This window comes from Ictalurus furcatus, chromosome 4 (assembly GCF_023375685.1).
Source record: "Ictalurus furcatus strain D&B chromosome 4, Billie_1.0, whole genome shotgun sequence".
Lineage (NCBI taxonomy): Eukaryota > Metazoa > Chordata > Actinopteri > Siluriformes > Ictaluridae > Ictalurus > Ictalurus furcatus.
Window position 1 is genome coordinate 4910001 of NC_071258.1, and position 17138 is coordinate 4927138.

The window sequence follows — 17138 nt, forward strand, 5'->3', positions numbered from 1 at the left end:
AAAATGGTGGTGTGATGCAGCCTGAAGCAAAGTGGAGGAGATACTGTTACCAAGTTGATTATATCATTTCATTTCATTTCTGGCATTTGGTAGACGTCCTTATCCAGAGTGAAAAATTACGTTAATAATTTTTTTTTTTCATGTACAACTGTGCAGTTGAGGGTTAAGGGCCTTGCTCAAGGGCCCAGCAGTGAACGCTTGGTGGTGCTGGGAACTCACGACCTTCCAATCAGAAGTCCAATGCCTTATACACTGCACAGCCGTTTGCTAATGATTACCATCCATCCATCCATCAATCCTTTTCAGGGTCATGGGTAACCTGGAGCCTATCCCAGGAAGCATCGGGCACAAGGCGGGGTACACCCTGGACAGGGCGCCAGTCCATTGCAGGGCACAATCACATACGCACTCACACACCCATTCATACACTACCGACAATTTAGACACTCAAATCTGCCTACCATGCACGTCTTTGGACTGGGGGAGGAAACCGGAGTACCCGGAGGAAACCCCCGCAGCACGGGGAGAACATGCAAACTCCGCACACACATGGCCCCGGCGGGACTCGAACCCTGGAGGTGTGAGGCGAACGTGCTAACCACTAAGCCACCTTGCGCCCCTGCTAATGATTACCTTTTTTAAAAAAATTTATTAAAGAACCACTATTTAGAATTTCATTCAGTCTTTCCATCTGCCTCTTAAAGTTAATAAGACAAAAAACACAGCTCGTCATGTTACCAAGAAATTTATAAACGCAAAAGTTCTGAAGGCTTTCCTATGGTGGAAAACTTGACACTGGGGACTCCTGATGGAAAACTTCAGTCAATGAGTACATGTTTTTCTTTACATACCAACACATTTTAAAATTGATTGTAATTCATCTCATATTATATGACTTACGTGAATAAGCTGTTACTATACAAACAGTAATGTGTTAGAACTAATGCATTGACTAAAGGAACTTTTCTGAACCTAACACACTAAATGTCTTGTTGCTATACTGATTATATTCAAATTCTTTGTCGTCTTTAAATACAAGCCTTTGACTGTATTGTGTATATTTGTGTTTGGGTGGTTTTGTGCTGAATCTAGGAAAATGTAATATAGTACTTTAATGCAAAAGTGACATCACTGTGCAAAGCAAAAAAAAAAAAAGTATGCAAACGTTTAAAGATATTATAATGATAGATCAATAAAAAGATTTTTTAAAAACCCATAATTTTCCATCTTACAACATATGTAGTGGATCAGTCAAGACTTGTTCCCAAAGTTTTTTTCTTTTTTACTTTTTCACTGAAGCTATGAGGCCAATATTGCTGACCAATAAAAGGTTATAGCCTCCGGTTTAGCATTGTGCACACCTCATGCCACATCATTACACTCTTGCTTCAAGCCATGTCAAGTTGTTCAGTATCTCAGACTTGTTTATTTGGTTTCTGACACTGTGACACTGTTATCTATAAAAAAACATTTTTTAAAAAACAGACAAAAATAGCCAACAATACATCACAGAGCAGCCATCACAAAATTAAATCAAACCTTTTCCCCTTCAGTTTTGTAATACTCCACACCAGGATCACTCTCGAGGACTGTATGTGCTGTGGCTAATAGAGTTTAAAGGTGAAATTATATCAGAAATAATTTATATGATAATATAGTTCTAATTTGATCTGTATGTTTATTTTTTATATCGACTTTTTCTGTTGTTTCATGGAATTGCTGAGCCACACAGTGTATTTTGATGTTAATGTGTGATGATTTAGGCATGTGATTAAACACGCAACATATTCTGGCTGACTGACCGCATTGTTATGTATATAAGCCTGAAAGGAAAATCGTCTTAAAATTAATTGCCAACAGGTGGTAGATTTACTAAATTGGATGCTAAGATAAATTTGGAAAAGCAGTTAAAACCTCAGTGTACACAAACACCAGTTTATTCATCGTCTGGTCATATCCCTCAAACGTATGCAGAAGCGATTTTCCACTTTAATAAATACAAAATAAATAGCCCTTGATTGACATTCTTGATTCTAGTCATGACTGTATGCTGTAACTAAACATTGACAGGATCTTTTGTTTGCTTTGCTCCCTCTAGTCTATTGCACTAGATTTACTGGCTCTGGAAAATCAGTCAAGGTGTTAACAGACATCAAACCGCAGTACTGTTAAATTCTTCATTTTCTATAACTAATATAGCAAATCACAGGTTTATATTACGGCGTTTGTTCTAATGTGTTACTGTTTACATAGCAACAACTTAGACATTGACTTGTATGGTGGACGCTCCATATAAACAGATTTAAAATGTGTGTAGTTGTTGATATGGTGAGGTTTGAATGAGGAGATGTTTATTTAGCTTGTTTATTTCATTTATTAAGGAAGGAGTCTCCAGTGTCGGCGCTTTGTAACAGCACTGTAATGCTGTTACATTTGTAACCAGAATTGTTGTCAAATTGCTGTAGTGTAAGAAGATTAAAACACTTTGGGACATGCTGGTATGGGAAAATAATCAGCTCTAAGGTGGTAACAGTAACTGATTGATTATAGATTATTTTCCTATAACAGCATGCCCTATCATGTTTCACTGCTTAGTTATATTCAAAGGCGGTTTTAAGTCTGCCGAGACCCTTTATCTAAATCGCACATGTGAAACGAATCCTGGGTCAGAAATTACTGAACCCAATTAAAGGACACAATGATAATGCCAGCAGTTTCATCGAGAACGATCGCTGGCATATCTCCCATCTCAGCTATCCTGATAAATTGCGTTTTCGCTTTATTTGTGCTTCTCCGATGAGATAAGTTGGCACACGGTCACTCGCAGCCTTCAGGGGATTAGATATAATCAGATGCAAGTCTGCCACTAAGAAAAATCTCCATAATGATGTAGTGTGAGGATTTCTAGTCCTTAAGTCCGTGTTCCTCTTTCCGCCATGATGGTGAGATTAATCAGTGCAAGTGCATTTAGTCGTATAGTGGTTTCCCCTACACTGGACAAGTTTAAGAGCCTTATGGAGAGCTGAGGGTTGTCGAAATGGACTCTCGTTTCCTTTAACGATGATGAAGCCTCAGTTAATGATGGCCGGCTAATGAAGCGAACCAGAGGGAGGGATCTGAATAAATGGATGGAGGTGATGGAGGAGTTTATGTTTCATGGTAGGTCTGACTTCAGAGTATTGTAATAATAGATTGTGTGTGTGTGTGTGTGTGTGTGTATTTACACTCTCAGCAGAATCAAGCAGGAGCAGGACCCTACACAAAGAGGCATTACATGTACAGGGACCTTTAAGTATAAATGGTTCATATCTGAGCCTGCTGAAATATTAATGTCACCTCGAAGCCATCAACATGTGCTGTGTATTACGATGAGGCCTTGTGCTGTGGTTCACGTTTTATTTCATGCTAGAGCAGTAGGTGTTTTCTTTATGAACACACTACCAGTTGAATGGTTGAACAAATATAAATTTTTTTAGTACATACATATTATTTTGACATATTTATTTAAAAAAAAAAAAAAGACAAGTCAAGATTGGTTGGTTCAGAAATTATTGTTTAAACCTGAAATGTATTTGACCATCCTTTTAAAAAAAAAAAAAAAAAAAAAAAAAAAAAAAAAATTATTAGCAAACCTTGAACAAGGAATGCTCTTTTAGGAAAATAATCAACTGCAGGGTGATAGTTGTTGAATTCAAGCGATTAGTTGAAACTATTGCTTTGATGTGTAACATAACTGAGTAAATTTATACTAACTGATGGAATAAAAACACTTCTTGCTAGTGGACCTTTTGGATTTTAAAAGACGTCAGTAGAATTCAAGGTTTCAAAGGCAGTGTTTCTAGGAATGGCATTTCTCTGAAGCACCTTATTCTTAGGAGTATGCACGTAATTAAGGCCTGCTATATTTAACATAGCACACACTGCATGCAGGCGTTCTCGCCAACCAGCACCGTCTCGCTGCCGTCGTTTTTTCTCAAGCGGTTTTGTAGTTCTCACCCGGTGTACTTCTGAGACTCTCCAGCCTTCTTTGCAAATGCAATTAGGAAATATGTGAGGGATGCACTGAGCTCTAATTCAACATAAATAGTGCATGAGGGAATTGGGGTAGTGTTGCCGTCTTTCTCACAGACGCACGTACAGTACATGCATAAATAAATGCTGTTTATTATTTAGCCATATCTGGTGAGTAAAGGTTAAAATCCCTTCATCCATCAGCTCTTTCTCACTATAGCTATGTTCATGCTGTTATTTTTTTCTTCCTTTTTTTTTTTTTTTAAAGCTACACGCTGATAAATAGACTGCTCAGGACCTTCTCTTACTGCAGGTGTTTTTCTGCTATCTCAGTGATCAAATGCTGGTGTCATGAACGCCTCGCTCACAGCGTTAGCCCCAGCAAGCAAATGGCTTTCCCTCAGTGGCATTTTTCATTCACTTAAACCTTCTGAGCAGTCCCAGGGACCAAACAATACCATAATAACATCTGCCTTATAGATAGAGAACTTCAAAATCAATACATTTTGCTGCCAGAGGTCCCGTGTCCTATTTATTCTTATATATTTTTCTGTTATTTCCGAGCCTGATTTCAGCCTGTTTTTACTGAGACCGTCCACTCAGGGTTTGAGTTATAGGGGGGTCTGGGAGGGGTCTGATTCCTTCATCTTCAACCCCAACTCCTTAACCTGAGGGTCCAGAGGCTCAGGGTCCAAAGTTAAAAAATAAAAATCCTCAAAAGTCCATTAGGAACGTCTAGCAATACCACTAGCAATAGAAATGTTTTTATTCCATCAGTTAGTAGAAATTTCCTAAATTATCTTAATACGGGTCATTTATTCTTTATTAAAGGAATACTCCAGAGTTATTCAGACTATTCTCTGTCCACCACATCTACAGTCCCTTCCAAAACTATTGGAATGACGAGGTTAATTCATTTCTTTGTGCTATACACCAAAGACATTTGAGTTTGAGATCAAAAGATGGATATGAGACGAGAGTTTCGTATTTCAGATTTTATTTCCTGGTATTTACATCTAGATGTGTTAAACAACATAAAAAATGGAACCTTTTGTATCAGACCACCCAATTTTTAGTTGAGCAAAAGTATCGGAACAGATAAGTCTTGAAGTAAATGAAAGTAAACAACACTTCATTTTTGGTTGCATGTCCCTCGTTTGCAATAACTGCATCAAGCCTGCGACTCATTGATGTCACCAAATTGTTGGTTTCTTCTTTTGTGGTGCTTTTCCCTCTTTTCTCCACTTCAAAATGGCTTGTTTCTTCCTCCCATAGACAGCTCTCTGCTCTTCATGTTGGCTTATCCTTTTCAACAACAAATGCAATCTTCACAGCTTAAACCAAGAGTAGATGTTCAGCGCTATTTATTTATTTTCTAACAGGACACAGCTGGCTAACAAGACATTTGTTTGCCTACATACTGGGTGGTCTTATACAAAATGTGCTATGTTTTGTAAATTCCAGGAAATAAAAACCGAAATTCTAAACTCTCATTTCATATTCGTCTTTTGATCTCAAACCCAAAATGTCTTCAGTCTACAGCAAAAACAGTTGAGTTGGCCTTGCTATTCCAGTAGTTTCAGAGGGGACTGTACGTCTATAAGTTGTTGAATTCTGTCAGTAAAAATGTCAAATTTGTTGACTATATCATGCAAATTAAAAACGGCAACCATTTCAGTGATGAGACAGATTTTAAAGCTGTTCTTATGTCATTTCCAACTTAAAAATAAAATAACAAAATCAGGTTTTGTACATTTGTGGAAGCTGAGGTATTTACTTAAAATTTTTCCGTCTGAAAAATTGGTTTTAATGTAAAATTGCCTTTTTAATGTACAAATACTTTTGATTGACGAATGAAAGTGTTTTAGTAAAACGTAGAAAAACTGCCCGTAGACTTCCATTAAAAGTGAGTTTTTAGTCAACAGGCCTTTTCTTGGAACAGTGTAATTTCCATCTCGTCAATACTATAGAAAAGTAAAGGCTGGGTAACGAATATTTTTATCCTGGTTCTGTGGTATTCCTTATAGTATTCCATATCTTCCCCTCTGAACCATTGGACCATTTTGATTGACAAAGAACCAAAGAATTAATGCATTTTGCAGCTCTTTCTTCCTTACGAGTATGCATTGGGTGAGCTAGTAATTAGCATTTTACCTTTAGCAGCCACGTGAAATCTTTTTTTTTGTTAACTTATTAAACCAAATCTACCTTTATCTTTCACCGCATGCAACCTGTTTGCAAATAAACTGCAATTCCTCCAGCACGTCTGTCTGCCAAGATCTAATCACCGGCTATTCTTTATTGCCGCTTAACCTTTTCCCTGTGCCTTCTCTTCCTACCTCCTTTGTCTCACTATGCGTTTTTTATTGTCCCTTCAGGAGCAGCCAGGGTTTCATGCACATGAAGCTGTCGCGAACCAAAGACAACAAGTACATCCTGGGCCAGAACAGCTGTCTGTTCGACAGCGTGCCGGAGATCATCCATTTCTACTCCAGCCGCAAGCTGCCAATCAAAGGAGCCGAGCACATGTCCCTCCTGTACCCCGTGGCCATCCGGACACTTTAGCCTCCAGTCTAGAAGTCGATCGCTGAACAAATGGCGTGTAGATGCCTGTTACAGATGGATTGAACATCCATCATCTGCATTTACAACAGCGTCTTATAATGTTTGATGACTAATATGGTGTCTGTTAAGCCTTTGTGAATGGCTGATTGTACACAGTGCTACTGGAACACTGTCCAGCAAAGACTGGAAGACTTTAGAGGCTTTAAAAAAGCCCTCACTTTCTCACTGATGGTGTCAAATCTCAAGTCTTTTTTAATTTGCGCCGAGTCATACCTTCAGCTCAGTGGATTATGGAGACCACACAGACCACACCAAGCAGACTAATATGTAAATAATATGTTTTCCAGCAGCTCTAATGCGCACCCTCATCCCTTTCTGCTGAAATGTCCTATTCATGTGGACTTAAAACCCTGAGCTTTGGCCTGCACCCACACTTTGATTGTTTGGTCTCATGCATACTGTAATAAAATCTCACGCAAACCATTTGTGGACGTTTCTGAACTCCAGGATGACGTATAAACTGCTGTTTTGTTAACACTAGTGAACCGATCGCGATACCACAACTCATTTGAACTTCCTGAAAGGATTCTAGCATGTGTTTTTCTTTTCAGTGTGAAAACAAGATGGGTTCCGAGTTCAGAGATGACAAATTGGTAGGAAATCTTTGTTTGTCTTTCTACCAAAATCACGCTCTGTGAAACAGAGTCAGGCTGATTTAGCAAGAACGATTAGCAAGAAACTAATGCCATGTCCTACAACGTCGCTGTTCTCTACAAAGTGTAATGTACATTATGTATTTTCTTCACCCTTTAGGATGCATCATTTGAACTCTAAGCAGTGCATTGTGGGATTTGATGAGCACCTTGGATGTTCTCCACTATGCTGTTTCAGACATACAAATAACAAATAACTGGTAACGCTACTTAAGGGTGGTGTTCATAGGGTTGACCCCCTCCATAAGCCCTTCATGAAATTGACATTTAAAAGCATAATATGTCATAAAGACTGCCTTCATCAGTTCTGATGACAAACACTTACATGACACCTACATAAACCTGCATAAGCATTCATAAAGGATTATTCCAATTAGCATCATGTGTCCTTAAGTCTGTTTTGATGTCAAGTTGACATAAGACTACAAATCTTTCATGTCAACAGACACAATCCTGCATAAGCATTTATGAAGGCTGTTCATTTATCGGTGTCTGTTGATAAAAACCACTTCCTTCAGCTTAATGTCAAGTTGACGTTCCCCCTTATGTCAAGGGAAAATATTTCATGTTGACAAATGTCATGACCGCTGACTTTGTAGCTCTTTTTGGTGTGATGGTGTAACGTCAAACCTCAAAATCGAACTAATTCTTTCTCATTTGTGAGAAAATATACATAACGTTGTAATGGCATTGTCATAAGTATTCATCACAATAGGTTAGGTTTTTTTTATTTATTTATTTATTTATTCCAATTTAATCCTGTCACTTTTCAAAGTATATCCGATCATCATGTGACTCAACCATATTAGAAGTTCACCGAGCTATAAAGTCAGTTGTCATGACGTTCTGTAAGAAGTATAATTACACAAACCTGTCATTTGAATTAGAGGCCATGAAGAAAGCTTCTCTTTTTTTTTTTTCAGGAGCATTTAAAAGCCTTTCTAAAGGTTATTTACTTGTTTAGGGGGGTGTTGTTTTTTTTTTTGCCACCACCTCCCCTCCTGAGGACTTTAACACTATTAAAAAGTTACGTTTTTGGACTGTTAAAGCTAACCCTAAGAAAAGCGACAGAGAAGAAGAAGAAATTTTTGAAAGGGCTCCCGAGTGGCGCAACATAAAAGCGTTCGTCCTCTTGTTCAATCACGGCAGCAATAGCTAATCATGGGTGTATGTGGAAAAAGGCAGATAACTCATTCCTCTGAGTGTGTTATGCTGTCCTGTAAAGTTAGCTTTCACTCTCCCTGGTTGTGCTATCTTAGGCAGCTAATACGGGGGAGAAAAATAAATATATGCATATTTTTATGTATATATAATTATATATACATACAGTATACGTTTATGCAGGTTTGTGTCATGAAGAATTTATATACTTGTACATTTATCACCACCCTTAAGTAGTGTTCAAAAATTACCTGAGTGTCTTTTTTTTTTTTTTTTTTTTTTTAGCTCTAAAACTATCTTTACAACCATTACAATCTGATCTCTCTACAAGTTGCATAAAAAAAATACAAGTGCAGATTTAGTGCATTTGAACAGTGCCAAAAATTCAGTTAGTTCAGATAATGGACTATATGTTTGTCTTGAGACTGAATGCCCTTGAGTGGCCAAGTGAAGCATGGAAAAGGATGTTTCAGACGTTTCATAAAAAAAATGAGCCACTTTACATTCAATCCCCCCTCCTCAGCTTAAGACTCTCTTGACTAGGGAGAATGAAATATGTCTGCATTGTCTACCTCAGAAAATCAATTTAATTCCACCCATCAGCCAATCAATAAGGTACAATAAGATTGCAGATATCGATCCAGCTCCCTTTTCCTCTCGTCCATTTCCACCACATTGTACCTTGGCTTTACCTTCGAAGAGTTCGTCTTGGTTAAACGCAATGAAAAGTTGGTTTGTTGCGCGCTTGTGCTCGCCCGCTTGTTTTTACGATCGTTTGTATGTAAATGTTACTCTGTACTCGTACGTGATGCCAGTGACATCTTTTGGGTTCATGCCTTATACTGTAGATGCATGGTGAGGAAAAATAATCAGTCTACTTGATCACCGTCCACAACAACAAGAAATATTCTGCTTTAAGTGAATGTTCTGTGACTGTAATTTATTATGGAGTGATGATTATTATAGCTGTGTTTTACTCCCAGACAAGGTGACTGAGACCCTTTTATTTTCTCTTTGTTCAGTTCTTTGTGTGTGTGTGTGCGTGTGTATACAAAGGAAAGAGACTAGCATTCTCAAAAAATTCTATGGTGCTTGTGCGTATGCTATTGATCTGTTTGTTTTCCACATGATGCCCTGTTACAGATTTCTGTATGTTGCGTAAACATGATGCACAGCCTGATTGTGGTACAGACCAAAACCTGGAATATGCAATGGTTTCTCCCGTCTTTGTGCTTTTGTTGCCTGATTGTGAGCCTCTCAGCAGGCGGGTCTGCTTATGAAAAGGCCTTATTTAATCATCTTTATTGCTGGGGAAGCAAAGCCTTGCAGGTCTTGGAAATAACGAGGAGCCGAGATGAAAGTCACTAATTAAACTCGTAAACCTTTAAACCCATATTGCGAACCATTCTGAGTCGCATACAGTGTGTCGAATGCATTTAGATTTAGATAACTGCTCGCATCTGCTCACATTGTGAAGTTTGGAAATGATTTTTTTTTTTTTTTAATGATTACAAAAGAAAGAAGAAGAAGGAGGAAAAAAAAAAAACCAAACCCCAGATGGGATGGTACAGCCAGACCTGTCAAAGGTTGGTCTCAAATTCCCATAATTCATATGGACTTGGTATAGAGGAGAGGAAAATAAATGCTCCTATGTGTCTTGGATTTCCTAGATGTGTTGTTTTGTGTTGTTTTGTTAGATCGAGTTCTCTGACTGTCTAATCCGAACTTTAAAAAGGGACTGGAAGACTGTCGATATTTTTAAAACGGGAGAATTACTGCTTGATTTTTGTTACAGCAAGACACTACAGGTGAATAAAATATTAGAGATCGCGATTAATCTTCGCCATTTGGTTGCTGATATTCTTTGTATTGGAACTTACGGAGGAAGTACATTTATTTATGCAAACAAGGCTTCGTCTAAATAATATATATCTATCAAACAATCTAGTTTTTTGGTTTATATTCGAATTGAAATGTTTTGTTTATTTCACTGTGAAGACTTCCTCTCAAGAGAACCGCTTTTACGGAACTCTTTGTTGGAATATCATTTCTTTATCGTTTAACCAAGGAAACACAGTGAGCTGTTATGCAAAAAAAAAAAAAAAAAAAAAAGAAGAAGCTATTTTTCAGTATAACGGAAATCTAACAATTATCATCATCAACATTTTGAGGAGTTCCTCAGCTTATATAAATAGGGATCGAAATGAAGATGTAAAAATTTCATGAATGCAGGTCATCTAGAAAATGAGATTTTTGGCTTCTGTATATAGGGGGAAATGATTTTCAGAAAAATAATGTGTTTTGAAAATGCACTGTGGTTTAATGTGTTTCCCCTCTAGTTAGTGTGATTTATAATGTTTAAAAAGGTCTTGCATGTCACGTGAGTTGGCAAAAACATTCATTTATTTATTTATTTATTTGTTGTTGAGTTTTAATATTTGTATGACTATAGTAGAAGGGAAAACCTCAAACGTAATTGATCCAAAAATCTGAAAGACTGACTTGTCCAAAATGGTCATTTTTCCCTGTAGTGTCTTGCCTTAATTAGAGGATGTACAGCATTTGTATGCAAGTGGCCTATGCCATAGACGGGCTCTGAATGTATACTAACGGGAGGTTATTTTTACATAAAGTCTAATCTGTTTAAAAAAAAAACAAAAAAAAAAAACAGTGTGTGTGACCAGCATGTTCAGGTATCAGATGACACACAGGATTGTAAAATAATTATCAGATGCTGGCAGATGGGAGACAATTTTTAAAAAAAAAAAAGGAAAAAAAAAAGGTTTGTTGTGTGATGGCAGGTCTGAGGATGAACAGCAGGAAGACAGGATAATGGGGGGATGGAGGAGGAGAGGGATGAGAAAGCCCTACTCTTCATTCTGCTCCATTGTGTCTGTTAGAGCACCTCACTTTGTGTAGACAAGTGTTCTCTAGTAAGCTGTGTGTGTGGTAGTGTGCGTGATGCTGAAGCTTCCCTCAGCTCTATTCATATGGATGCTCTATTCGCCCGTGTGTGTGTGTGTATATGTGTGTGTGTGTCCTCAACCGTACACTGTCGCCTCACCTGAATCTAATATTCGCGTGTTAGTTAGTTTCCTCCTGTGTATGCACTAATAGAACATATCTGTACACTCTCATGGCCAAATGTATATACTGAATGTAATAAACTGGGATGTGGAGGCCTTGAGGTTCAAAGAAATAAAGAGTTTATGGGTCTAAATAAAGCAGCCTTTGTTGTTCGTTCTGTGTTCTGTCACTACGGCTGTTTTTCCGCTGCATTGTCAAAAATGAGGACAAAACTGGAGTCAACTTCGGGCACTTCCACACTCATTAGTCCATTTGCTGAGCCCGAATCAGAGAATTTATACTTTTTGGTTGTTTGCTCTTTGGTTTAGTTTAGTTTCACATTGCACGTAATTATACAAACCAAAAAGCAACTAAATATTGTCTGATGGGTAGGGCTGTAGTCTAGACTTTGTCCAAATCAAGTCCAAGACCAGGACTAGCTGAGACTGAGTCAAGATCAAGTCTTAATGAGATCAATGTCAAGTCAAGATCGAGACCAAAAACCATCAAATCCTTTTGAAGGCAAAGCCTTTAAATCATCTAGTTGGCTTGATTCTTGTATCACACCAATGATTAGGCTGTGTTTTCTAGAAGAAGGAAGTACGTCTTGCCAAACTTTGTGCATGCGAAAAGAAAAGACAACCGGAACATTGTTTTCACAAATACACAAATACTCAGTCAAACCATATTTAGTGAAACCAGTGCCCAATACTGAGACAAGTCCAAGTATAAATGCTAGAAAGTCTGAGACAAGTCAATACAAGAAAGCGTCTTGAGACCAGACTCGAGTCCTACAGCCTTACTAAGGGGCCTGTAGGGCTGAAAACGTAAAAGTCTTAAAACTCTTTCATTCACTGTTTAGGGTAAATAAACCTTTACCAAACGTATGTACAAATCACAACAACTCATCCAAGCACAGAGAACACCGAGCTGGCACTCGATGATTATATAAATAACTAGTTATTAACATCGTTCAAGTCTTCTTTTTGTTTTGTTGGTTCAAATATCCAAAACACATCACATTTTGGTTCAGTTTATGCCCCGTGGCTCAACTCAGCAGCTTGTAACTTGTAAAAAATGTTGTGCACAACCAACAATGCATGGTTTGTTTGGTTCACTTCCTGCAGTTGGGTTGAATCTCTTTCTCAGTGAAATAGAACCATGCTGGAGTAGAAGCAGCCCGAGACCACCATGCTCAGACGCTCTCGGATGAGTTGTGTTGGCCCACAACCAGCGTGTGATTGCTATGTTCTTACCTGCCTAAAGAACCAAACCTTTTCTGTCTCTGTATTTTTGACCAGTAAATGAAAGAGTTTTAGTGTTTAGTTTTCTTGCCCTCTGCAAGCCTTATTATTATTATTTTTTTTTTTTTGCTTTCTGCAACTCAATCAACTAAATCAAACTAAACAGTAAATGAACCAAAAAGATCAATTTCGGTCAATATATTTCTGTTATGTGTTGTAATGTGGTGTACCCTGAGCTTTATGTCTGACCATCCGTGTCACAGTAAAAACCACCAGTTTGATTTAAGGCAAGGTCTTTAAGGACGTTCTTAAAATCTAGTCCGATTTTCAATTTCTGTCCTTTTCAGTTTTATCTTATTCAAGGTTGAGTGTTTTCAGATATACCTCTTAAAGAAGGGCTTTCTTTCTTACTGAACTTAATAGACATATTTAATTGGCATATATATATATATATATATATATATATATATATATATATATATATATATATATATATATATATATATATATATAATCTCTAATCTCCCAATTAAATATGTCTGTGTGTGTGTGTGTGTGTGTGTGTGTGTATGTATATGTGTATATATATATATATATATATATATATATATATATATATATATATATATATATATATATATATATATATGAATTTAAACGTGTATTTTTTAAAATTTCTCGTGTGTGATTTGTTTTCCGGTGTTTCAACTCTTTTCACATGTGATTATTGTGATTATTCACATAATGTCATACTTTGTGTGTACATGATGTGTACTTGATTTCTCATGTGCAATTGAGCACATAACATACTTTTATTTATGTTTATGTTTTTCACACATTACTCGTAAAACAATCATATGATCATGTAAAGTATGTGATTTTTCTTTTTGTATGTGAAGGGCATTTAACACTGCTATTTTAGACCAGATTAATTACATTCACTTTCAAAGGGAAAGCGCATAAATATTTTTCAAATACTTTTCCATGTGGCCTTCCTATATAGCACAACAAAAGCATTTTTGAAATAATCAGTAGTAAAGCCGTTGCTCGATTCTATTATGCAGCGCTTTTTATGTGCAGTCTGTCACCTAGGCAGCATGAATAGAAACGTCGGCTCGTACCTGACTGATGGATATGCTCAATGTTTTATTGGTTTCTATGCTGAAATGTTTTGAGGATGCTCTCTCACCTTTCTATTCGGTTCACTCAGTGGCAGCGTTCATCATGTGCATGTGCGTGTTCAGCTCGCTGAGCCTCAGGGCAATAGCTCTAGTGTGACATTTCATTAGTTTGTGCTGTGCTAGATGTTTCTCTATGTTAATTAAATCAGTGCCATGTTGGAGACACCACACAGGCTTGCAGAACATCCTCACGCCTGCATGAATGTTTTATATATACAGTCGTAAAAAAAAAAAACTAAGTACACCCCATGGAAATTTTTGTTTGTTTGTTTACATATTTGGACAAGGAAACATTTGATCCTCTTTTAAACAGTGCCTATTAATAAAGGTGATACGGTCTATCAAAGGACATAAAATTTGTAGTAATTTTCCCAATTTAAATGAACAAAAAACAGATCAGTCGCATGGAAAAGTAAGTACACCCCTACATTTGTCACACCTTCAAATCCATAAAATTAGAATCAGGTGTTCAAGATTGTGTGCCAGTGATTAGAACCTGCTTAGGGAGTGCAGGTGGAACCGGTCTTATACCCCTCTCATATCTAGTGTTCCCTTTGTTACTGAGGTGTGTGGTGTCATCATGCCAAGATCTAAAGAGTTCTGTAAGGCTTTCGGAAAAAAAAAAGGTTGTGGATGCCTAGGAGTCTGGCAAGGGAATTAAAAAGATCTCCAAATTATTTGAAATACATCATTACACTTTAAGGAAAATCATCTACAAATGGCACAGATTTCAAACGACTTCCAATTAGTCCAGGACTGGCCGTCCTAGCAAATTCAGCCCAAGAACAGACTGTCTGATGCATAAAGAAGTCTCCAGGAACCCCAAAGTTTCATCACAGGATCTGCTAGTATGTCTTGCAACTGTTGGTGTCAAAGTGCATGCTTCTACAGTCGGAAAGAGATTGCACAAATTTGACCTGCATGGGAGGCGTGCCAAGAAAAAGCCTTTGAAAGACTACAGTTTGCCAATGAGCATTTAGTCAAAGACCAGGCCTTTTTGAATAATGTACTCTGAACAGATGAATCAAAGATAGAGTTGTTTGGCCACAGTAACAGCAGACATGTTCAGCGCAGACCAAAGACAACTTTTCAGGAGAAGCACCTCATACCAACTGTGAAGCACGGTGGTGGAAATGTTATGGTTTGGGGTTGCTTCACTGCCTCAGGGACTGGACAGCTTGCATTCATTGATTCAACTATGAATTCTGCATCACATCAAAAAGTGCTTGAAGATAATGTGATTCCATCTGTCCAAAAGTTGACATTGAACTGAAAGTGGACCTTTCAACAGGATAATGAACCTAAGCGCACTAGCAAATCCACCAAGGAATGGCTCAAAAAGAAGAAATGGAGGGTTATGGAACGGCCTAATCGAAGCTCGGATTTGAATCCCATTGACATGTTGTCGGGGGATTCGAATCGGGCAGTACATGCAAGAAAACCCTGAAACATCTTGCAACTGAAGTAACATTGCTAGGAAGAATGGTCAAAAATTCCAGATAGCCTGGTGGACAATTATGTAAAATGCCTACAAGAAGTTATTTCTGCTAAAGCTGGCAGTACTAGCTTCTGAGGTCACGGGTGTACTTACTTTTTGCACAGAAGAATATCACATCTGTTGATATTTCTGTTGAATAAGATAATTTTCCTTGTCGTTTTGTTCAAGTCCATCAACTTTATTAATATGCACTGTTTCAAAGATGAACAAATGTTGGCCTGTCCAGATAGGTCAACAAAAGCCAACAATTTCCATGAGGTGCACTTATTTTTTTCACATGACTGTATATAAAATTGCACAAATTTTATATTTTAGTGGAAACAAAATCTGAGCATAGATTGACAGGCTTCAATTTTCTTGCTATATGATTAAAGGTGCGTGTGTTTGTCATAGGCTGTGGTTATTTGTTCATGACATCTGTTTCTCACATGCATATTTGCATACACTTGCAGACATTATACATAATGTAGTTATAACAGAAGAGTGTGGCATTTGTAACAACAATGGGGGGTTCCCATCCATCCATCCATCCATCTTCTATACCGCTTATGCTTTTCAGGGTCACGGGGAACCTGGAGCCTATCCCAGGAAGCATCGGGCACAAGTCGGGGTACACCCTGGACAGGGTACCAATCCATCGCAGGGCACAATCACATACACACTCACACACCCATTCATACACTACGGAGTACCCAGAGGAAACCCCCGCAGCACGGGGGAGAACATGCAAACTCCGCACACACAGGGCCACGGTGGGAATCCAACCCCCGACCCTGGAGGTGTGAGGTGAACCTGCTAACCACTAAGCCACCGTGCGCCCCATACTGTATGTGCAATATTTTTTTCAGGACAAAACATGGCTGAATTAAAAGGTCAGGCTCTGCATGTGTGCTCAAACAAAATATCTTTAAAGAAATACCTTTCTCTCCCCAAATATACTGCAACGCAGCAATGAAGCATGTACTAATTAAACAATAAAGCACCTGGGGGTATTCTTTTATAGGAAAATAATCAACAGTGGAGTGGTGTGATTTGACCCTACATGGAGCAATTTTGATTTTTTTTTTTCTATACCAGTTCATCCCAAAGTGTTTTATTGCTGTTATGATACACTGACACCTTGTACTTTTTTATTTCTTTACAGTTATGCTCTATTGCTCTGATCGCTTATGTTAAAGCAGCTATTTTTATATTCTCTCACAGCATATACAAACACCATATATACTCTGACTTGCAGGAAAGATAACCGATACATGGATAAATGCTTTCAAATGAAAATGATTAACTATGATTCAGATCTAGCATTTGATTTGCAGAGAACAAAAAGACAATTTAGAAAAGACAAAAAAAAAAAGAATGTCTACATTAATGCAGTTAAATCTGGAACTATTTCGTGTAGTGTGCGATCATTCGTTCGTTCATTCATTCATTTTGTCTTTCGCGGTACATTCAGAGCCTATCCCGGGAACACTGGGCATGAGGTGGGAATATCCCCTGGATGGGACACCAGTCCATCATGTACACAAGCACATTCACACACTCATTCACACTTAGGGGGAATTTAGTGTAGTCTATCCACCTACTGGCATGTTTTTGGGAGGTGGGGGAAACTGGAGAACCCAGAGGAAACCTACGCTGACACAGGAAGACGTTATGTAGATATAAAACTGTTGTTAAAATCTTGGCTCGCTAGACAGAA

General features: G+C 37.9%; 1 protein-coding gene across 2 annotated transcripts in view; it reads left to right on the plus strand.

The window, feature by feature from the left end:
* Window positions 1–13149, plus strand: part of zgc:158464 (uncharacterized protein LOC791139 homolog) — a 155092-nt gene extending 141943 nt beyond the window's left edge. For both annotated transcript variants that reach the window (XM_053622618.1, XM_053622619.1), the window contains one exon: window positions 6390–13149. In XM_053622618.1, coding sequence (XP_053478593.1) covers window positions 6390–6576 — 187 coding nt within the window. In that variant the 3' untranslated portion in view covers window positions 6577–13149. The remainder of the gene's footprint in view (window positions 1–6389) is intronic.
* Window positions 13150–17138: the final 3989 nt, after the last annotated feature.